This window comes from Notolabrus celidotus, chromosome 5 (assembly GCF_009762535.1).
Source record: "Notolabrus celidotus isolate fNotCel1 chromosome 5, fNotCel1.pri, whole genome shotgun sequence".
NCBI classification, from domain to species: Eukaryota; Metazoa; Chordata; class Actinopteri; order Labriformes; family Labridae; genus Notolabrus; species Notolabrus celidotus.
In genome coordinates, this window is record NC_048276.1 from 33,590,458 (window position 1) to 33,611,280 (window position 20,823).

The following is a 20,823-nucleotide window of genomic DNA, read 5'->3' on the forward strand; positions in this document are numbered from 1 at the left end:
AGCAGCTGGAGTTTCAATTTGGACTCAGAGACCAGTGATCATTTGACTTAATGAAGTGATGGCCTGCTGGTGACTTTGATTCATGACCGAGAAAATGAGAAGTGGCATCGACCTGAAAACACACATGAATTGTCCTTACTTTCATTGACCATGTGGACCATCTCTCGTGCAGGGTCGGCTGTGATTGCCAAGTTTTAGCTACTTAATGGATCAATATGACATTTTAAACAAAACTGTCCATACTGGCTTTGGTGTCTGATTCTAAATCTTTCCACCAGTGATGGGAAATTTTGACATTCATGGTCCCCTGATGATAAATTATAAAAACTTTTATTTCCCTATGGTGCCACCAACAGTTCAAAGTTTTCATCCAATTGTGGTGAAATATCTCATCCCCAGCTACATGTGTAGGTACAACATTTGGCATGTTCATCGTCCTTAGAGGATGAATCCTAAATGATCTGGTGATCACGTTTTTGTCTGTGAGATTCACATTTATGGCTGTGGCAAGATGTCTGGACAGATATTTGTAAAGACATTTATGGTGTACTGGATTCCCTTTTTCAAACTCTATCAACAGGGTAACACGACATACATTCATGGTGTCCAGAGGATGAACCATAACATCATAAGTGATCCATTTAGCTGTTATCTTGAGCCACCAGCAGATCAAAGCTTCACTTATACTTTGAAATATTTCAATCTCTGTGAGATGGATACACGTACCACTTTGTTCATTCGGGGTTCCCAGACGATTGGCGATACCATGGTGGTTTTATGAGATTCACATCTGTGGTTAAGGTGAGAATTGACTACTGTACAGCTTTGTAAAAACAAGGTGAGTTGTAAAATGTTGGCTGTTTCAACCTTAACTTTGAACACTACAACAGGGTGACATCACAGACATTCATGATGCCCAGAGGATGAACAAAAAGCACATAATTAGCATATCATTTTGCACCTTTATGGTTTCAGGATTAGTAGTTATTATGATTTTGGTGATCCCACTTATTCCACATGGTTCACATTTATACTCTTTATTAACATATAAATCGACTGCCATGACACTACTACTTCTAGTGCAGTTAGCTGGTTCACTATTACAGACTTTCATGATTCTTGGAGGATGAATCATAAAATCTTTGGTGAATCTTTTCACTTTTTAATTTGTATCATAAGCCAGTAACATGTTTCACTTTTGCAATTATACATCTCAATCTCTGCTAGATGTATCAGCACCAGGTTTGAGTGTGTATCATGTTGACTTTAGTGACCCTGTAGTTTCCAAAAGATGAATTCTTGTAGTTCTTATTGAAGTGTCTGACTGTTACTTTTGATAAGCAAACGAAGGCCACTGAAGTAAACATTATACCTGCTTTGGCATCAGTGTGTTAGCTTTCTCATTGTGAGCATGCTGGCATTTATTAGCAACTCAAAATGGGCCAAAGTTTAGCGCCACAGAGACTATTAACCTTGACGACCTCTTAACATTTACATATAACTGTTGAGCATGATGTCATTCACATAGGCCAGCTGAGAGCTGGAAGACCACCTGATAGAGGACCCATACCTTCATGTCTAGATCACTGTAATTCAACTACACTTGTTTTTGAGGAATCCAACTTCTCCACACCAGCTGGAGCATACTGTTCAGGATCAATCCCAGATAAAGCAGTTTGATGGATGAAACCATTCAATTAATTTTATTTATTTACAATTGCCATGAGTCAGTGTGGCAAGTTCTGTCTGGTGGTAAATTGATGAATAATTATTCATACCTTTCAGCAGATTACAAATGATACATTGTGCATTTAAAATGATGGATTGGCAACTCAAATCTTTCTTCTCTATTTCTCCATCATCAGACGCATCCATCAGGCAACTATTCCTTCTCCTGACAGGCTGAAACTGTGATCTCTCACAGCGATCAAAACTCTCACCCACCGTTACTTCTCTCTGTCCCCATAAATGACCAGTAAAGGATCTGTAAATCACAGCCCAGGAGTCATGACTTTGTGCCGTTTCCTTTATAAGCACTTTTGAACCTGTCTATGCTAATGCATTTATATGAGCTTCATGTCAGGGAGCTCTTAAACATGAGTGGACATCAACAGCTGCATACACTTTCAAGAAGACCAAGAGGTTCACGTTTTATAACATTTATATGCTGGTTAAACTTCAGGGATATATCAGTTCATAATCTAATGAATAACTTTAATATTGTAAGCCCTAAAATCATTCTTAAGACCAGGGGACATGGCAAGATGAAACTGAAGCATCAAACCGTGAGACAGCTTTTAAAAGACTCCAGAGTCATGCCAATACCTTGAGGAGAAAACAAAGACTAACACTGACATTAATATCAAAACAGCCTGTCGCAGCTGTCCATCAGAGTTTATCATCTGTTAAATTATTTCAAACATTAATTTAGCACAACTGCCATCATCTCCTTTTGTTATCAGGTGTTTTCACATATATTTCAGCCCCACACACACTTTTACAAAAACGAACAAAACTACAAAGAAAGCTTGTGTGCAAAACTTCAGATTGTTGGATAGATCATTTTGTTGAAGCTTCATCACAATATTCCCCAAATGAGCCAGCTTATCACCTAGTTAAGGTAGCTTTCATATTTTCCATCAAGGCCCCTCAAAGGTTAGCCCAGGTGAGTTGACCCATGTGGAGTCTTAATGGGATTCAGATGGAGGGCCAATAGGAGTAGATGGACCCACTTGGGGCCCATGTTCGTTGTGTAATTATTATACTAATCAGGGGGCAGTGTTTGTTCTCTGGCTGCCCATGCTGGTCCAAACACCAGCACACCTAAAAGCTCACTGTGACTTGTCAGCTTGTAGGAATACATTTCAAATCATAACAAACACGCATGGCCTGCTATCCAAGATGGCGCCACGGACGGTCGCCCTGGTACTGCGCTCTCTCGTACTTGTTGCGTTTTTCTCTTTTCTTGTATCTTTATGCTCCGCTTCTCTGGTTTCTTTTACCAGAGAAGAACTTGTTAACATTGGACAGTCCTCTGCCGAACTTTTTACACCGGTTTTCATTGAACCTTTAAGTTACACAGAGATTCTTGCTGGTGGAGCCGCAGCTCTCTATGGTCTTTGCCGGAGACGCCGGCGCCAGGGCAAGCGAGCAGGCGTGCTCGTCAGACTGAGACAGCGGGGGTTACGCAGTGCGCTCCCGTCCATTCACCTGGCGAATGTCCGCTCCCTGGCAAACAAGATGGATGAACTGCTGCTCCTCAACTCAAGAAACACGGACTTTTGCAGATCCGCCGCCCTGTGTTTCACTGAAACCTGGCTCAGTGAACACATCCCAGACAGCTCGCTGCACTTACCGGACTTTCAGCTCCACAGAGCGGACCGCGTAAAGGAACTCTCTGGGAAGGCGAGAGGAGGCGGAATCTGTTTCTACATAAACGAAGGTTGGTGTACAGATACCACAGTGTTGAAGAAGTCATGCAGTCCAAATCTGGAGACTCTTTTCATAAACTGCAAACCCTTCTATTCGCCGCGGGAGTTCTCCTCCTTTATTCTGGTCGGCGTCTACATCCCACCTCAGGCCTGCGTAACGGAGGCGTTACAGCACCTGGCTGACCAGATTACAGACGTGGAGAAAAAACATCCTGACTCTCTGCTCATCATTCTCGGGGATTTTAACAGAGCAAATTTAACCCACGAACTACCTAAATACAGACAGCATATTAAGTGTCCCACCAGGGAGTCTAACACTCTGGACCACTGCTACACAGTAATAAAGGACTCATATCGCTCTGTCCCCCGTGCAGCTTTAGGACTATCTGATCACTGTCTGATTCATCTCATCCCGACCTACAGGCAGAAGTTAAAAACGGCTAAGCCTGTAGTAAGGACTGTGAAGAAGTGGACGGAGGAGTCAAAGCAGGAGTTACAAGCCTGCTTTGATTGCACTGATTGGAGTGTTTTTGAAGCTGCATCAGGAAACCTCAATGAACTCACTGACACTGTGACTTCATACATCAGCTTCTGTGAGGACATGTGTGTGCAGACCAGGACCTTCTGCACATACAACAACAATAAGCCCTGGTTCACACCTCAACTGAGGAAGCTGCGTCAGGCCAAAGAAGAGGCCTACAGGAGTGGGGACCGGGACCTGTTCAAGCAGGCCAGAAACAAACTGACGAGGGAAATCAAGGTAGCTAAGAGGAGCTACACTGAGAAGTTAAAACAGAGCTTCTCTGCCAACGACCCCTCAGAAGTTTGGAGAGGCCTGCGTGAAGTTACAAGCTACAGGAGACCCTCCCCCCACCCTGAAGGTAACAAAAGACTAGCTGACGACCTGAACAGCTTCTACTGCAGGTTTTCACACCCCACACCCGAACACTCTGATTTACCTGGCCCCCCCACAAGCCCCTCCCCACCCCCCTCTGACCCCCCACCTGCGCTGACGATCTGTGAAGATGAGGTAATCCAGCTCTTCCAGAGACAAAAGACCAAGAAGGCTCCAGGACCAGACGGCGTGTCCCCCTCCTGCCTGAGAGTCTGTGCTGAGCAGCTGGCCCCCATCTTCACAAAGATCTTCAACACATCGCTGGAGCTGTGTGAAGTGCCCTCATGCTTCAAAAGCTCCACCATCATCCCAGTCCCAAAGAAACCCACCATCACAGGACTCAATGACTACAGGCCCGTCGCCCTGACGTCTGTGGTCATGAAGTCCTTCGAGAGACTGGTGTTGAGCCACCTGAAAGACATCACAGGCCCCCTGCTGGACCCCCTGCAGTTTGCCTATCGGGCAAACAGGTCGGTGGAGGATGCAGTCAATATGGGTCTGAACTACATCCTGCATCACCTGGACTCCCCCAGGACCTACGCTAGGATCCTGTTTGTGGACTTCAGCTCTGCGTTCAATACCATCATACCAGACATCCTGCACCAGAAACTCACCCAGCTCACAGTGCCGGCCTCCATCTGTCAGTGGATCACCAACTTCCTGACGGACAGGAGACAGCAGGTGAGGCTGGGGAGCATCAAATCCAGCACCCGGACCATCAGCACTGGCGCCCCACAGGGATGTGTTCTCTCCCCACTGCTCTTCTCCCTCTACACCAATGACTGCACCTCAGGGGACCCCTCGGTGAAACTCCTGAAGTTTGCAGACGACACCACCGTCATCGGTCTCATCCAGGACGGAGACGAGTCTGCTTACAGACAGGAGGTGGAACAGCTGGCCCTCTGGTGTAGTCAGAACCATCTGGAGCTGAACCCGCTCAAGACGGTAGAGATGACAGTGGACTTCAGGAGAAGCCCCCCCCCACTCCCCCCCCTCACCATCCTGAACAGCACTGTGTCTACTGTGGACTCTTTCAGGTTCCTGGGATCCACTATTTCCCGGGACCTGAGGTGGACCTCCCACATAGACACAATCAGAAAAAAGGCCCAGCAGAGGATGTACTTCCTGCGTCAGCTCAGGAAGTTCAACCTGCCCCAGGAGCTGCTGATCATGTTCTACACCTCCATCATCCAGTCTGTTCTGTGCACCTCCATCACTGTCTGGTTTGGCTCTGCAACCAAACTAGACAAACACAGACTGCAGCGGACTATAAGGACTGCAGAGAAAATCATCGGTGTCGACCTGCCCCCCATCCAGGACTTGTACCGGTCCCGGGCCAGGAAACGGGCAGGGAGCATTACCGCTGACCCCTCACACCCTGGACACAAATTCTTTAAACTCCTCCCCTCCGGCAGGCGCTACAGATCACTGTGCGCCAAAACAACCCGCCATAAGAACAGTTTCTTCCCCCAGGCTGTCACTCTGATGAACACTAAACCATAACAGTGTCATACCTGTCAGATAAATACTCTCTGTAAATATACATGTAGATATACAATGCAACAATTCTCAAGCAGAATTCCATATTTCTATTTTTTGTATTATTTAACTTCTATTTTATAATGTAAAACTACCTCTGCAACTCACCACTGCACTTTATCATATTATTTTAGCCTGTACATATTAGTCAAGCTATTTGTTGTTTCTTTGTATTTATAGCTAAGGTTATTGTTATTATATTTTCATTTTATTTTTTATTGTAGTTCTTATTCTTATTCCTATTCTTATGCCTTGTACAAAGAGAGCACAGTTTACCAAAGTCAAATTCCTTGTGTGTTCAAGCATACTTGGCGAATAAAGCTGATTCTGATTCTGATTCTGATTCTGATTCTTCTGATTCTGATTCTGACGACTTAAACTATCCAAATAATACACAAGTTGTTAGAAACCTGCTCTATCTTTTAGTCAAGCCTTGATCATCTCTGAAAGCACAACTTTTTTTGGCCACCGAAGCAGCAGCAAACTCTGAAAGAGTAATGAGCACAAAGTTTGAAATCTCTCCTCCTCATCTCTTTAGCTTCTTTTCATTTTGTGAGGGAGCTGTGGAGGGCAGGTTCATAGAACACCATGCCTACTTTTATGTTTCTCACTCAGACACATCATTTGTCATCCCAAGACAGGTAATTTATCACTCGTGGTTTGTGAATACTCTCAGCTCTCAGACTCAAAGGGTGGGAAGCTTACCTTCAGCACAGTGGATCCCAGCTCCAGACCCACCAAGACCGTACGGTCCACCAACTCGGCTATCCTGGGATCGGCAACCTTCAGGGAGTCCTGGACCAGGTCTGTTACATCCACCTGCCAGTCTGGCCCAAGCATGGTGATGACCTGGTCTGTTCCCTCTGTGGAGGTGGTGTGGAACTGGGTCAGTACCTTGACCAAGGCTCGCTGGTACTGCAGGGTGCAGCCTCGACTAACCCGGCGCTCGTCGTCTTCTTCATCTGCGTCACTGTCTCTGGTGCTCCTGGAGAGAAATGAGGGAAATAAGAATAACATTCCAGTGCTGTTCAAAACCCCTGTAAGAGCCAAACCTTGGCAGCTGTGGAGTTGTCTTACAGAGGAGGCGGCTCAAGTGAAAAACATCAAAGCCTTACTCATTAGCCAACATTTGGCAAAATGTCCTGGAATCAGTCACCAAAAAGATGAACCATCCCTCATAAAAGTGTTGAAAAAACTTGAAACCATCACCAATCCTTACATGTCTTTCTTTTAAAGTGAGCAGCTGCTGCTAAATTATTCCCAGTGCTGGGGCATGATGCTACGTCTCAATTTGTGCCTTCTGTTCTGAAGGGTCTCCACTTATTTCATAATTTGACATCACAACACTGATGAGAAACTCGGCACCACTCCACACAGATTCATGCTGTTATGTGTTCTGATGTAGTGGTGATGAGGAAAAACTCCTTTGGGCCAGCAGGGAAAGGGATAACAGGCACCAAAAAGCAGAAATTTGGACGCTCGCCCTGCTATTTCACAGGACCCTGGGCGGCAGGGTTAAATATGCTAGGTGCATCCCCCACCAAGCGCAATCTGCTCTACAATGAGATGTATGAGAAACCCAACCACCCTCAGCAGGCTTGACAATCTGCCAGTTACTTAAAAAGCACTCTTCGGCTTAATCTTTGCTTTGACTTAACTGTTTGAACAACTTGAGATTCAGGAGGTGCAGCGAGGCTGTGAGCCACCAACGGAGTATTTATCTCACCCATTGAGTCGAGGAAGAAGTCTGAATATGCGGCTGTCGTGTGTACATCCAACAAAGTGCTCTGCTCATAACTTTCCACTGGGAGGTATATATGATGCTTAGGCGTTAAGGGACTCATATAAGGCTCTCATGGGTCATTGGAGGTACCTGCATATCATTATTCATTCAAGCAGTGTTAAATTCGTTTCATGAACCTGTTCTGTTCAGATTAAACTCGGGTCATGGACTCGATGTGTTGGTGTGTATGGTTTGATGAGTGTTACTCTATGAATAAAAAATGCAAAGTCTTTCACGGTCACTGTGTGCTTTAAAACAACGTGGCAAAGTCCACATGTATAATTCAGGACCAGGAAATACTATGCCAGTTATTCACATAACCATAAAAGCTGCAGAGGTGGGCAGCCTCTGTCTGATCTTATTTGTCACAGCAACAAAGCTTTGCGTGAGAGCTGCGCATATAACAATGCACTGCCTGATAAAAACAATACAGGGCTGGAAACAGCAGTACATCTGTTTAGTGTGAATGGTGCAATTTCCAAACTTTGGGGTTGCAATTATCGAGCAATTTCAAATATAAATTCAAAGTGAGATGAAGTCAATAGTCTTTAAAATAATAAAAGACTCTACACAGTTCAATGTTTTTAATTTCATTTAATTGGACAGTTTCTGTTGAAGTGCTCTCTCAAACCACTTAAAGTTGCATACTTGTAAGAAGTATTTTTAAAACTCAGACTGGGACTTGAGAAAGACCATTAGAAAGCTGCACAGTTTTAAATGCATCATTATCCGAGAGTCTGGAGCATTAAGTGCATTTTTATAGAAGTGAAGTCACATTGAGAAAATAACTTGCAGTGGAATTTATTTTTAATTGAAGAAAGGATCCGAAAAAACGAATATAAACAATCCAGTTTAACTAGTTTGTGTAAATAATAATGCATTTTATTTGAAGGTGCCTTTCTTAGTTCTCAAGGTCACCGTACAGAGCAGAGTTATAAAAAAAAGAACAATATAAAAATTAAAATGAATATGACAGTTTAAAAAGATGTGTGTTGAGATGTGATTTGAAAATGGAAAGAGAGTTGATTTTACCGATGTCTGGTAGGAGGGAGTTCCAGAGGTGGGGGGTAGACCAGCTGAAGGCTCTGGACCCAATTGTATTGAAAATAACTCATTTTATCAGCAGTTGTTTGCATTGAGATGCACCAATAAGGCTGTATGTGGATGCAAACTGTGGTTATTTAGTAATTTTGTTTGTGAGCCTGATTATAGACATGTACATGTTTGGAAACTGCTCACCACCTATGCACATTTGCATCCCTACACAAGACAAACAGGCCCTGCATGAAAAACTCTTTTGGACTGACCGATATTTTAAGTAACATCAACCTTTTCTTTTCTTTTTGTTTTTATTTGCATATTTCTTGAAGGAATGGTTTTACCCTCACTTTAATTTTTTAAATAAATTCACAACTCAGGGAACTGTCCTCTCATTTGAGAAACGTCAAGTCAGCTTAGACTGGATTATTCCTCAGGGATGTGACTGGCATCGGACAAAAAAGCATGTCCCAAACGCTGGTGATATACTATTAGATAGATTTGTTTTTTTTATTTACCTCCAAAAGTGATTTGAAAAAAGACGAGGATGACAGAAACTGGGTCCTGCAGCTGATCTACAGTATGTTGCACTCTTCTTCTGATCAATATTAATCTGGACTTCACACTGTGACTCTTAATGCACTGTAGAAAGACAGTGTAGCTTCAGGACATGTATTCGTTGTTGTATTTAGTTACGTGAGTTAACTCCTCAGCAGACTGCACGCTCAGTTAGTTATTCAGTTAAAGGCGGAGAAAAGCCAATGAGACATTAAGGCGCTCTCTGTCTCTGTCAAGGAGTTTCACAACTTCTGGCCCAGGTCAGTGAAAGTTTACCTTCCTGAGTCTGCACCTGAAAATAAGGTTGATATTTTTTCTCCTCCAGAAGAATGTTGTCTGTTCTCATTAGAGTCTCTGATACAAAGGTACAAGCTGAAGCTTCAGTGCACACGGCCTGCCCGCCCGATTACACTCCCTTTCCTTTTTTTAGAGCATGTTTCTGGATAATGCAGCCAGTGAGCAATTCTGCTGCACTGTAGCAAAGGTCCACTGCAGGCCAAGAGACCTTGGTGTGCATGAAGATTCAGAATGTGTCATGTTGCAGAAGTGAAGGAATGTAGGATGGAAAGACTGCAACAGAAGGAATAAATAAAAGAGTTAAGGAGGCGAGGGAGGGGTGGGGGTGTGAAGGGTTAGAGGTTGTATGAAGGAGAGTCAGAGGGATATTTCAGGAGGAGGAAATAAGCAGAGAGAGGGAGGGAGTGATGGGAGGACTGAGAGGACTTAATGAAAAGACAATAATTCGGGCTAACAATCACAGGGGAAAGCAGCTTTAGCAAAGTCTACAGCAAATAATCACAGTTTGGTGTGACTGGAGTGTGTTTGAAATGACTAACAAGCAGCATTGTCTTGAAAATATTTCCCAGCTTACTAGCAGATTTGATTTATAACACTTTGAAAACACCATCTAATTCATTCGTACACCACCCCATTATATCTGCAAACAAACAACACAGAGGTTGAGACATTTAATATCTACTATCTCCTGCCAGAGCAACTGTCAGCGCTCAAACTTCATCTCATGTCTCATAAACCATCTCCTCAGCCTCCCTGGCATCTCAGTGATGTGGACTTGGACCAGTGTGTTGTGTGCAGCTGTTGGCAGTGTTTTGTTATTTTGCTGATATTCAGGTTGTTTTGCAAGATACAGAGACATGTCAATGCTTAAAACTCAAGTCCCAAGTTGTAAACTTAGTTTGAGCCTTTATTAAGTCAAACTGATATAAAAAAAGTTAAAGGCGCATCATATTTACGTCAACTAATGTTCAATTGGAACCTCAAGCTCTTAAAGGTCAGGCACCTTGGTATCTTAAAGAGCTCATAGTGCCGTATTACCCCTCTAGAATGCTACACTCCAAGCCTACAGACCTGCTAGTCATACCCTAAAGTCTCTAAAAGTAGTATGGGAGGTCAACCCTTCAGTTATCAGACACCTCTCCTGTGGAATCATCTACCATTCATAGTCTGGGAGGCAGACACGCTCTCTACTTTTAAGAGTAGGCTTCAAACTTTTCTTTTTGAAAAAGCTTATAGTTAGAGCTGGCTCAGGCTTGGACCAGATCTTAGTTATGCTGCTATAGGCTTAGACTGCTGGGGGAACTGACACACTGGGATCCTGTCATATATGATCAGGCACCTTCGTACCTTAAAGAGCTCATAGTAGATTAAGATATATATCATAGAGTGGTCTAGACCGGCTATTTGTAAAAGCGTCTTGAGAAATCGTTTGTTGTGATTTGGCGCTATACAAATAAAGATTGATTGATTGATAAGTGTTGCTGGAGATGTGACCCTAATAAATCAAGAACCTAAAAGCATGAGCATGAAATGATCTATGTCCTGTAAAGATGAAGTCTTTTGTTTGTATGTGTCCTTCAGGAGGGCTTAAGATTAGAGTGGTTATTAATATTTGATGTTAAAACAAAAGGTATTGGAAACTAAAATAATACAAAGTGAATGCTATCCTGCTGTGAAAGTGCTACAGCTATGGAAACATAAACAGAAAAACAAACAAAGCTACAGTATATAGAATATATCAAAGGATGTGTCCACCAGCAGTGCTATCACTAAAAAACAAAGACTCCTGTGGGAAGGCCAGTCTGGTCAGCATCAGCAGCTTCAACAGCCTGAGTTTGGCACCATAAAGAATAATGGGTGCCACCTTTGTCTGCAGTTGCCCAATGCTGCTAGAAGTACAGGGGATAGAAAATTACATACACATGCTAAATACAAATCACAGCATGCAAGAAAGAAATGCCTCAGCTGCAGTGAAATGAATTCCTCCGGCCTGGCTGTGTGGCAATCATATCAACCTAAAATAGCTCACAAGGGGTCTTTGATTACTGTTTTCAGGACGCCATGGGGGGCGTTATATGCATAGAAAATGGGTCGGAAGAAATGTAGAGGTAGATACTTTAGAAGAACAAACTTTAAAGCCACGCCAATTTGCTTGCCCACCTATTGCTATTTGTTCCACTATGAATAACAAACGTAATACTGATATGCAACAGTTACAGTTTAGGAAACAGACTGCAAACTCTTGGGTCTACTTAACCCTGGACAAACAGCAAACACCATTCAAAATAATGAGCCCTGAACATTGCACAAATCTGATAAAAAGCCTAAATACAATTCCTCATCTGAAGGGCTCTACTTTAATAAGCTCTGCCTGTTACAATGAACGAATACACTGTGCGAACGGTGCTAAAGTGGGGATATAAGACGCATCCTGCATGTCAAAATAATTTACCATCTACAGCCTATTATAGCCCGTTGGGGATCTGTGAAAAACGAGGCTATGCAAGATGTTTTCCAAGCACTCTAGGTCATTCCAAATACCTTAATTCTTCAAACAAGTCCTTAAATGCACCATTTGTATTCAGGTTGGGTAGAACGGATTCAGTCTGTGGTGATGTACTCCAGCAGCAATGACAGCAGCCACCTGAGAGAGTGTTAATGCTCCCATTAAACATTTCCTAAATGAAGGGTTGCAGGCCTGTTTGTTACCGCTCCATGCATGACAAGAATGTGGGAATATTTTAACGAGCTCAAGTTCTTTAACCTCAGACAACATGTCTCATCAGGTCCTGGCCCAAACACCCTTAATCTCCCACAGGTGCCACTTTATCTGCATTTAAAGTTGTTTTATCTCTATTGCTCGTGGCAACAGCTCATCCAGTTTTTTCATTACCTGCTTGACTCTTTCTATCGACAATGGCTTCAAGTGTAACCCACTGACACAAGGTGAAGTATGCCTGCTGTGTTTCACCTCACTGGACTGTGTCTCCTTTTTTAACTCCAGCATGTACGGGGAACCAGAAGATTCTTTATCCAACACAAAACTTTAAAGACGGTAATTTTCCTCTGTGATATTCCAGCATAGCAAAAGTATGAGAGTTATTTGGATGAGGTGAAATCAAGGTTTCAGGATGAAATCAATAAATCCTACAGCAGTTTGTGTTGTATGCAAACAGGAACCTGGAATGGAACTGATTTCAAAAAGGGCACTTGCTGCTTTTCCTCACATATCTTTTCAAAATATGATATTGTGTATCTATCTCAAGAATGAGTAAAGTTTTGAAGCTTCATCTGATTTAATCAATCCATAAGTTATTTGGAGAAAAGGCAGAACAACCAAAATCTAATGAAGAAAAAACTTTTAGAGCTCCCCCTGCTGACTGGCTGCAGTAAAGGTTGTGTAGCCCACCTTCTCCATTAAGACAACGGTCAAACTGTAAAATTAAATACACCTCAAATAAATTATTAGGAATGTTGTGGATGATTGATTGACAGCTCTGTCTATAAATACAGCTCCTGACAGGAGGAACTGTGACAGAAAACATAACAAACACTAACATAAGAGTAATTTCACTTTCCGTAGCTGTGAGTGACTGCTTCAAATCAACACAAGAATCTGTTCTGCAGTGGACTGCACCACTCCACACCAATTTTAAGGGTTTTAAAAATTGTATAACTAAATTCAATTTGTGTTTTAGTTGGCAACATCAGTCCCTCAGCCAGATCCCTTCTGTGCACATCTTTTTTAAGTTACATTTTGGGGCTTTCACACCTTTATTTTATAGAGGAGAGGACAGTGGATAGCGTAGGACACTGGGAGAGAATGGGGGAATGACATGCGGGAAGGAAGCCGCAGGCTTGATTCGAACTCAAACCATCCGCTACATGGGTGTACAACTTAACCATTAGGCTAAGCCCTTGCCTCAATGTTATCCATTTCATATTCAGTCAATCTGATCATTGCAAATGTGCTTAAGAAGTTTAATAATCATGATGTATTTTGATTCTTGTTGCATCCATTATTCAGTCTACCTGTGCTGTGCTGTGCTGTGCTCACTTTCCTTCCTTGAGTGTTTGCTTGGGAGTACTTCAGGCTGAATAAAGGACATAACTGGACAAAACCTTTAGGTCTTGTGGCTCTGAACAGTCTGATCCCAAAGTATATAACTCAGATGCACAAATGTTGATGTTACAAGTTGAAGTTTTTCCCCCTACACCATCAAAATACCATAAACATTAAATACTCCCTTTGTTGTTTCACTGCAGATGATCACAATCTTAGAGCGGTGGAGTCCTGGGACTAAATAAACTGAATCATCTGATGCATAATTTGTAGGCCTCGTCTTCAAATATAAGGATTTACAAGCAGCATTTGAGGCCAACTTTAGGGCAGCAACAATAAAAACAGTTAAAGCAGAGTGAAAAACTGCTTTTAACACAGACGTGGACAATGAAGAGAGAGAGGGGGCCTCAATTGTTTAAGATTTAAAACACTACAATGGAAACAGAAGTGAGTCATATTCACAGAGACTCTTAAAAGCTGAATTAATATTGATAGTGCGGTTATTTCTGAGGAGAATTCGGTCTCTGAGTCCTTGTTATCCTTTCAGACTTTTAACACTGAGGCTGATATTAACATGCATGTACATTAGCCTGATTGGGATAATCAAACATGACTATCAGTGCCCGCACCACAGCTGATGCAACCCTTCTTTACTCTCCAGTATGCCCAGTGATACTGTTTTTCAGTGTTTGAAGCTTTAAGTTCATTATTGTAATTTGCACTGGTAGGTTTTTGAATTTCCTGCTTACATGGACTGATATAAACAAGCTTCATTTTAAAACTGCTGTGTCTTTCACAGGTCGAACATGTAGGAGACCGTGAATGCTGCAGATTAACCAAGAGGTGTGTCTTCCATGAGTCTGTTTAGAATGTACGCTTTATGGTAAACATGTTTTTAGAGCTGTAGAATTGAGCTGTGTGATGAAACACTTTAACGCTGGTGTTAACTTCACATACTAAATAATTCAAAATCTGCATTTCCTGGGTTGAAAATGGTTCAACACATCATGCTGTTTGAATCAGCAATGAATCTTGCAAAGCCAGTGCTCACATGAGCTGGGACTCATATGCATCAGTCTAAAATGACCTCTCATCAGTGTCACTGTAACTATTGCCTCATGCTCCACACCTAAACTCTCTACACTTACACGGGACTTCCACCAGATCCATGTCTGGTCCTGCACCAATCTGTGGCGGTCTGGCTCCGTGCTCTCTCGTCTGTCAACACCCACCACTTATGTTTTTGGAATGCAGCACGGAGCAGGACTATCAGATAGCTGGAGTCATGTGACCAAAGTTTTCCCTCAGCAATCACTGAACCTCCTCCTCTCCTCATCCATGTTGTCTTTCTGGTCCTCTGAAAACCTCTGACCTGTTGACTCCAGGCCTGGCTCCGCTACATATGAGGGTTTGTTGTTGTAGTTCAGTGAAATACGATCTGGTGATAACACAGAGTGTTTTATTCTGAAAATTAACCGGATGTTTTCATTTTGTTTTGGTGCCTGACTTCCTGTCCCGCTCCATCTGCTCTGTTGAGGTGATGCGCCGTGCTCCGGCATCCGGCACAAATAGAAGTCTTGCGTATCTGATCTGTTACGTTCCAACCTGCCTGATCAGATACGCAGCCCGAATGCAACAGAGAGGATCCAGTGGGAGTTAACAGATTGACTATAATACAAACCAATCAGACCCTGTGATAGTGCTGTGACGGATCGGAGACGGACCGAACACGGATCTGGTGGAATTTGGCCATTAGAGGCATTTCTCATAATTTCTCAGGTGCAGTTAAACTCAGACCAGGGGATTGAGTGAAGATAGCTCCAACATAGGAGAGGTGGTGTAAGATTTCAAAGAGGTCTATTTTCCATCCTAAAAGCTCAACTTTAATTTGTAAAGGTAAGATGTTTAGGGTGAGAAAACAGAGATATTTTTCTTGAGATCAAACAAGTGTCTTAAAGATGCTTTCGGTTTTACTGACACACTAAAAACAGGCTGTCAGAAAGTGTCAGTATTTGTCAACCTGAGCCGAGAATGCCTCACAGCTACATGGATGAGATTGTGTTTTTGTGTTTGCTGCAAATGATGTTACATGACACTTTACAATACTTGGAGCAGGGGAGAGGGTGTGTGGAAATGCAACTTGTCATTGGGTTGTTTGTTGGTACGATTGAACGGGTTTGGACAAATGAAACCTTCTGGTGTTTTCTCACTCTCTCTCTCTTTTGCATCACGTCTAGTTAAGAATCAGTTTCAATACAAGAACATTTGCTGAACTATCTGTACCACAACAAATACAGCTTCATTAATGTATGTTTAGTTGATTATCTCTCCACTTGATGCCACTGTTATAGTTTACTCTGTAGATTACATCACCTTCTAATAATGCTTTGTCATATTTAGGGCCCGAGCACCGATGGTGGCGAAGGCCCTATTGTAACCCTAAGGGTTATTATTATAGGAGATTGCAGTTTTGGACCCCTGAACGTTAATGAAAGCGCAGATATTTTTGCACACTCATCGGGTCTGGTGTAAATTGCAAGTTATTATAGGTCTCGCAAAAAAAAATTCTGTAGCGCCCCCTAGAGGTAAAAATAACACCCTACGCATCAAGTTTTTTGAGCTACATGCATGAAAAATCTTACACATATTTATGGCATCAGGACACACAAAAAAGTCAGCGGCACCCATATTCAAAACTCAACAGGAAGAGCGCCACCTAGCTTTGAACATGAAAAATGGGCCAAAATGGGTCCGTGCAAGGGTGCATACTTTTGCTAATTTCTCCTAGAGCTTTTCTCCGATTCAGTCCAAACTTGGCACATTCTATAGTAAACCCATTGAGGATTAATACAAAGTAAAGGCATTCCGTTCAGACGAAAGATGTGGGCGTGTCAGATTTTGGGGCGGGGCATAAAAAAAAAACGTCGGAAAATGGAATTTTGTGACTTTAAAATGCACGTAATCTCACCTCATCCAACACACTCATCAGTGCTGGGAAAAAGTGCGACATTTTATAGGTTTCGCAAAAAAAGTCGAAAAAATGTGCTCACTAGCGCCCCCTACAGTTTTCAAAAAACCCTCCCCATAGGGGTTATTTGGAGGTACATGCTTGAAAAATTTTACACATATTCATGGCACCAGGACGCACAAAAAAGCCTCTTGCACCCATATCCCAAACTCAACAGGAAGAGCGCCACCTAGCTTTGAACATGAAAAATGGCGTCCAAATAAGGGGGCATACTTTCATTATCTTCTCCGAAGGCACTTCTCCGATTCAATCCAAACCAAGGGCAACCTATAGAAGACACCTTGACGATTCAAAACTGTTCGAAAAATTCCGTTCAGACTAAAATTGTGGGCGTGGTATGCGTTGAGGCAGGGCATCAAATGCACATACAGCTTTGAATGTGAAGAATGACGCCCAAATGAGGGTGCATACTTTTGAGAGCTACTCCTAGAGTTTTTCTCTGATTCAGTCCAAACAAAGCTCATTCTATAGCAGACATATTGATGATTACACTATTGTTAAAATAATTATGTTCAGACAAAAATTGTGGGCGTGGCTTACTGTCAAGTTTGGAGGTTTTCTTGGCAATCTGCCCAAAACTTGGAACATTTGCACCACTTTAGCCAGTATATAATCTCAGATCTTGCTTTCGCATCATGCAGTGGCAAATATCAGGCGGCGGTTTACATGTGGTGGCGGCTCGCGTAGGCGGCGGCTGCAGGTGTGCGAGGGCCCGTTCATCGCTGCTTGCGGCTTTAATTTACCTTTATATTGCTGTTGGTTGATTAGCGGGAGTTAAAGTCTGTCTGGAGACAATCAGGCACAAGAGTTGGAACTAAAACAAACACCCCATTAAGAAAGAGGCTTTCACTGACTGTTCTAAAAGAAGTGAAATCATTGTTACAGTGAGGAAATATAGGTTAGTTTGGATGTCACACCTGGAAAAGGGATTCCTGTTCTACAGTATGAACAGTGTGGCAGCTTCTTGGGAATAATGATTTCATGCTTTGAGACTCTAACCATCATTTTGAGTGCAGAAAAAAGCTATAGTTATCTGCTTGTTAGTCCAAAAACATCATTACTGTATCTATCTGGAAGGACAACCCATATTCATTCTCAAGAGCTTCCTGTGTGCGTCCTTCAAGTCTAATTAAGTCTGAGTCTCTGACTTGTTGTTTAAAATGGGTTCAGATGAGTATGACACAAACATGACAGCCTTGTAGCTTAATTTGCACTTGAGAAGCTCATTTTTTTGTGGAGTGCATTTACCCGGAGTACCGGAGACAGAGCATCTAATTGTAGCAAAACAAGCAGCTACACATGAAATCCAGGATAACAGAGGGAAGGCTGGACTGTCTCTTAGTTTCTAATGTGTAAGACTGCAGGGCTCCATGCTCTTTGGATAATGAGTCCTCTGGTACACATGTACAAAATAAGACATCTAAAATAAAAATGCATGACACTGCATGCTGACTCTGGTGCTTTTACTGAAGCGTACAGAAGAAAAGGAAACAGAGGAAAGAGGTTTTTCTAATTTCCCCTTAAAACTGCTGTTACATGAGTGCTTTAGAGCTTGTTTAGATCAACCCTGACATTAAAGGAATACTCAGCATATTGGGTCTTGCTTTTTCATGTCACAGTCAAAAGGTGGCAACATGTCTAGTTTTTATAGGGACTCTGCAACATTGGGTTCTGATAAGGCAGAACAAGTATTCAGAGGTTCAGGTGTTAGCGTTTCCTTTCTCCTGTATACCACTTTTAGTATGTTATGCCCTGTATGAATTAAAGGCTCTTTAACCTATTCCTTGACTTGAGCTGGTGTGCCCAAAAACAGCACCCATGGTTTCCTCCGTTTTTTGAAAGGTATTCAGATGTTTAGCCTCGCAAACATTGAGTTATTTTTTTCTACGTACATTTAGCCAGTTATTTACAACCTGACGGATCAACCTGCCGACCCTGTTTTTTTTCTGTTTGGATTTCTCAAAGTAAAAGTCTTCTATTCTAAAACCTGGGCCAGATTTGAACATATTGTGAGGTATATGTGACCAAAACATACATACAATTTTGGGATGTTTAAGGCAGGTGCTTCAGCCTTAACCCCTGCAAGGAGATGTACCCAGTGAGTGTACATCAATAGTGGACATCAGTGCTTGTTTTTGTCACTGCGAGCAAAGGTTGTTATCTGATACTAACAAAGATAGACCTTTCTGATGTAAGATGCTCCTTTTCAAACAGGAATAGGCTGTTATATCACTCAGTTCCACCAAACTTCACTGACAGATGCCTCAATGGGTTAGTCTTTCCAGTTGATGTATGACTTTGGTGTTTTAATAGTTTGTTTGGGAAAAAAAAAATGCATGCATGCACGCACACACGCATACACACGCAAACACATGCACACACATTTGATTTTGTCAATGGAGTCTGGTGGCTTTGAAGAGGGTGATGTAACAGTCTGCCTCTGGATAAAAAGAAGCACATCCTCCTCTTGAACGACAATTCTATCCCCATACTCTTCCTCTTCATGGAGTCGTTTGTCAATTACAGTGACAAGCTGAGCATGTCAGTGGGTAAAATCCTTGGACTGTCTGAAACATGGACGTAGTCTTTTTGACGTCACCCATTAGTTTCTGAAGAGGTGTTTTGAAGCCCAGTGATGACTCCCACCATGTTGCACATGCTGCTCACTCATACTCACTTTCAAACATACTGGAAAAGGAAAAGAGGTGGAGCTGAGGGGAGCTTTTAGAATCCTGGCAAACAGCAACAGCACTGTCAACTCAGCCGTGCCCCTGTATGTAAATTATGAAGAACTCTTAGACGTTGTATTATCTTACTGGGAGTGATATATCTAAAAGCCCAAAAGCTTTTTTTGAACATGGCAGTCAACATGTTTAATTTTGCTGTAAAAATGAGCATTTTAATATGAGACTTAATGGGGATTCCTTGGCTTTGGAGCCAGCCTCTGGTGGATACTTGTGGAACTGTAGTTTTGCACTTCTTCATTGGCTCCATTTCTAAACATCAGAGGTTGCCGCTTGGAAAAATATGCATCTTAGTAGACATTTGGAGATGAATATTAACATTTGGCGCATTTACCCTGAAAGGTTACATTACTGGTATTGCATCCTTTCTCACAGCCGTCAGCTACAGCAACCGATTAAGGCAGTTTAAAAACGTTTCATAGCTGTCAGTAATTAAGACCAAAGTATGTTCAAATCAAGCTGGAACACTTGGGGTTGAGAAATGAAGCCAATGCAGAAATGCAAGTCAAAAGCCAGGAACCCCATCAGAATCATGTTGAAGAGCTCATTTTTACAGCCCTTTTTAAACCCTGTTACAAAAATCAGTTGTGTTCTCTAAAGCTTATTTCACTATTTGTAAAAACTCTATGGGGCTGAATTCATTTATCTTTTTATAACTCATCTGTTTTGATTATATCGAGGTGACTTAGGTGACTGACAGGTGGGCCGCTACTCTTATTGTTATTTAGAGTGAGCACTTACAACAGGGGGGCCGCCATTTTAGGCCATCACTGAGACTACGTCTATGATTTCTACAGCATAAGTCTCCTCATCATGTGATCAGTCTTTTCATGGATGATAAGCCAAGCATGAGCCCGCTGTTTACCTTAAACATGAAACCTGTGTTCTGACAGTATCTCTGTTTGGATTCTAGGCCTTACCTCCGGTCTGGCAGAATGGGAACCCTCCAGCCTTTGATGAAGCTCAGGTTGTTGTCAGAGAGTTCCACCTGCAGGGGAAGTTTGGGCACCCAGACGGTGAGCTCCAGCGGCGCACTCAGGTGCTCGTAGCTGAAGATGACCCTCGCGTTCATGGACCCTCGTGTCTCCTTCCCGTTGACGAACACGTAGTCGCAATTCATGGACACCTAGGACAGATCAGGGTCACAAGTCAGACCATCTATATGGTAATGGTCACGTCTGCGGCAGTGGATTAAAGTGATGTGTGGTGATATACTGTACTGTATGGATGCAGCTGTCAGAGCCACAATTCATCCTGCAGCATTTCAAGGTTGACACCCTCAGCAGTGAAAATATCAAGGATCTCTCAGGCTTGTGGATGTGATGTGAAAGTTCAGGGTACATAAAACCCTCTCTGCCAACACATTTAGTCGAGCACAAAACTGAGGCTCTCACCCAGAACCCCAAACCCTGACCATAGCACTCTTTTTGTAGCCTCTTTACATTGG

At 42.6% G+C, this 20,823-nt stretch overlaps 1 protein-coding gene across 2 annotated transcripts in view; it reads right to left on the reverse strand.

Annotated features, from left to right (window-relative positions):
• The window catches only part of tmem132e (transmembrane protein 132E), a 601,081-nt gene that overhangs the window by 29,576 nt on the left and 550,682 nt on the right, over positions 1-20,823 (reverse strand). For both annotated transcript variants that reach the window (XM_034683892.1, XM_034683893.1), the window contains 2 exons: positions 20,297-20,502; positions 6,571-6,850 (listed from right to left, as the gene is read on the reverse strand). In XM_034683892.1, the coding sequence (XP_034539783.1) occupies positions 6,571-6,850; positions 20,297-20,502 (486 nt within the window). The remainder of the gene's footprint in view (positions 1-6,570; positions 6,851-20,296; positions 20,503-20,823) is intronic.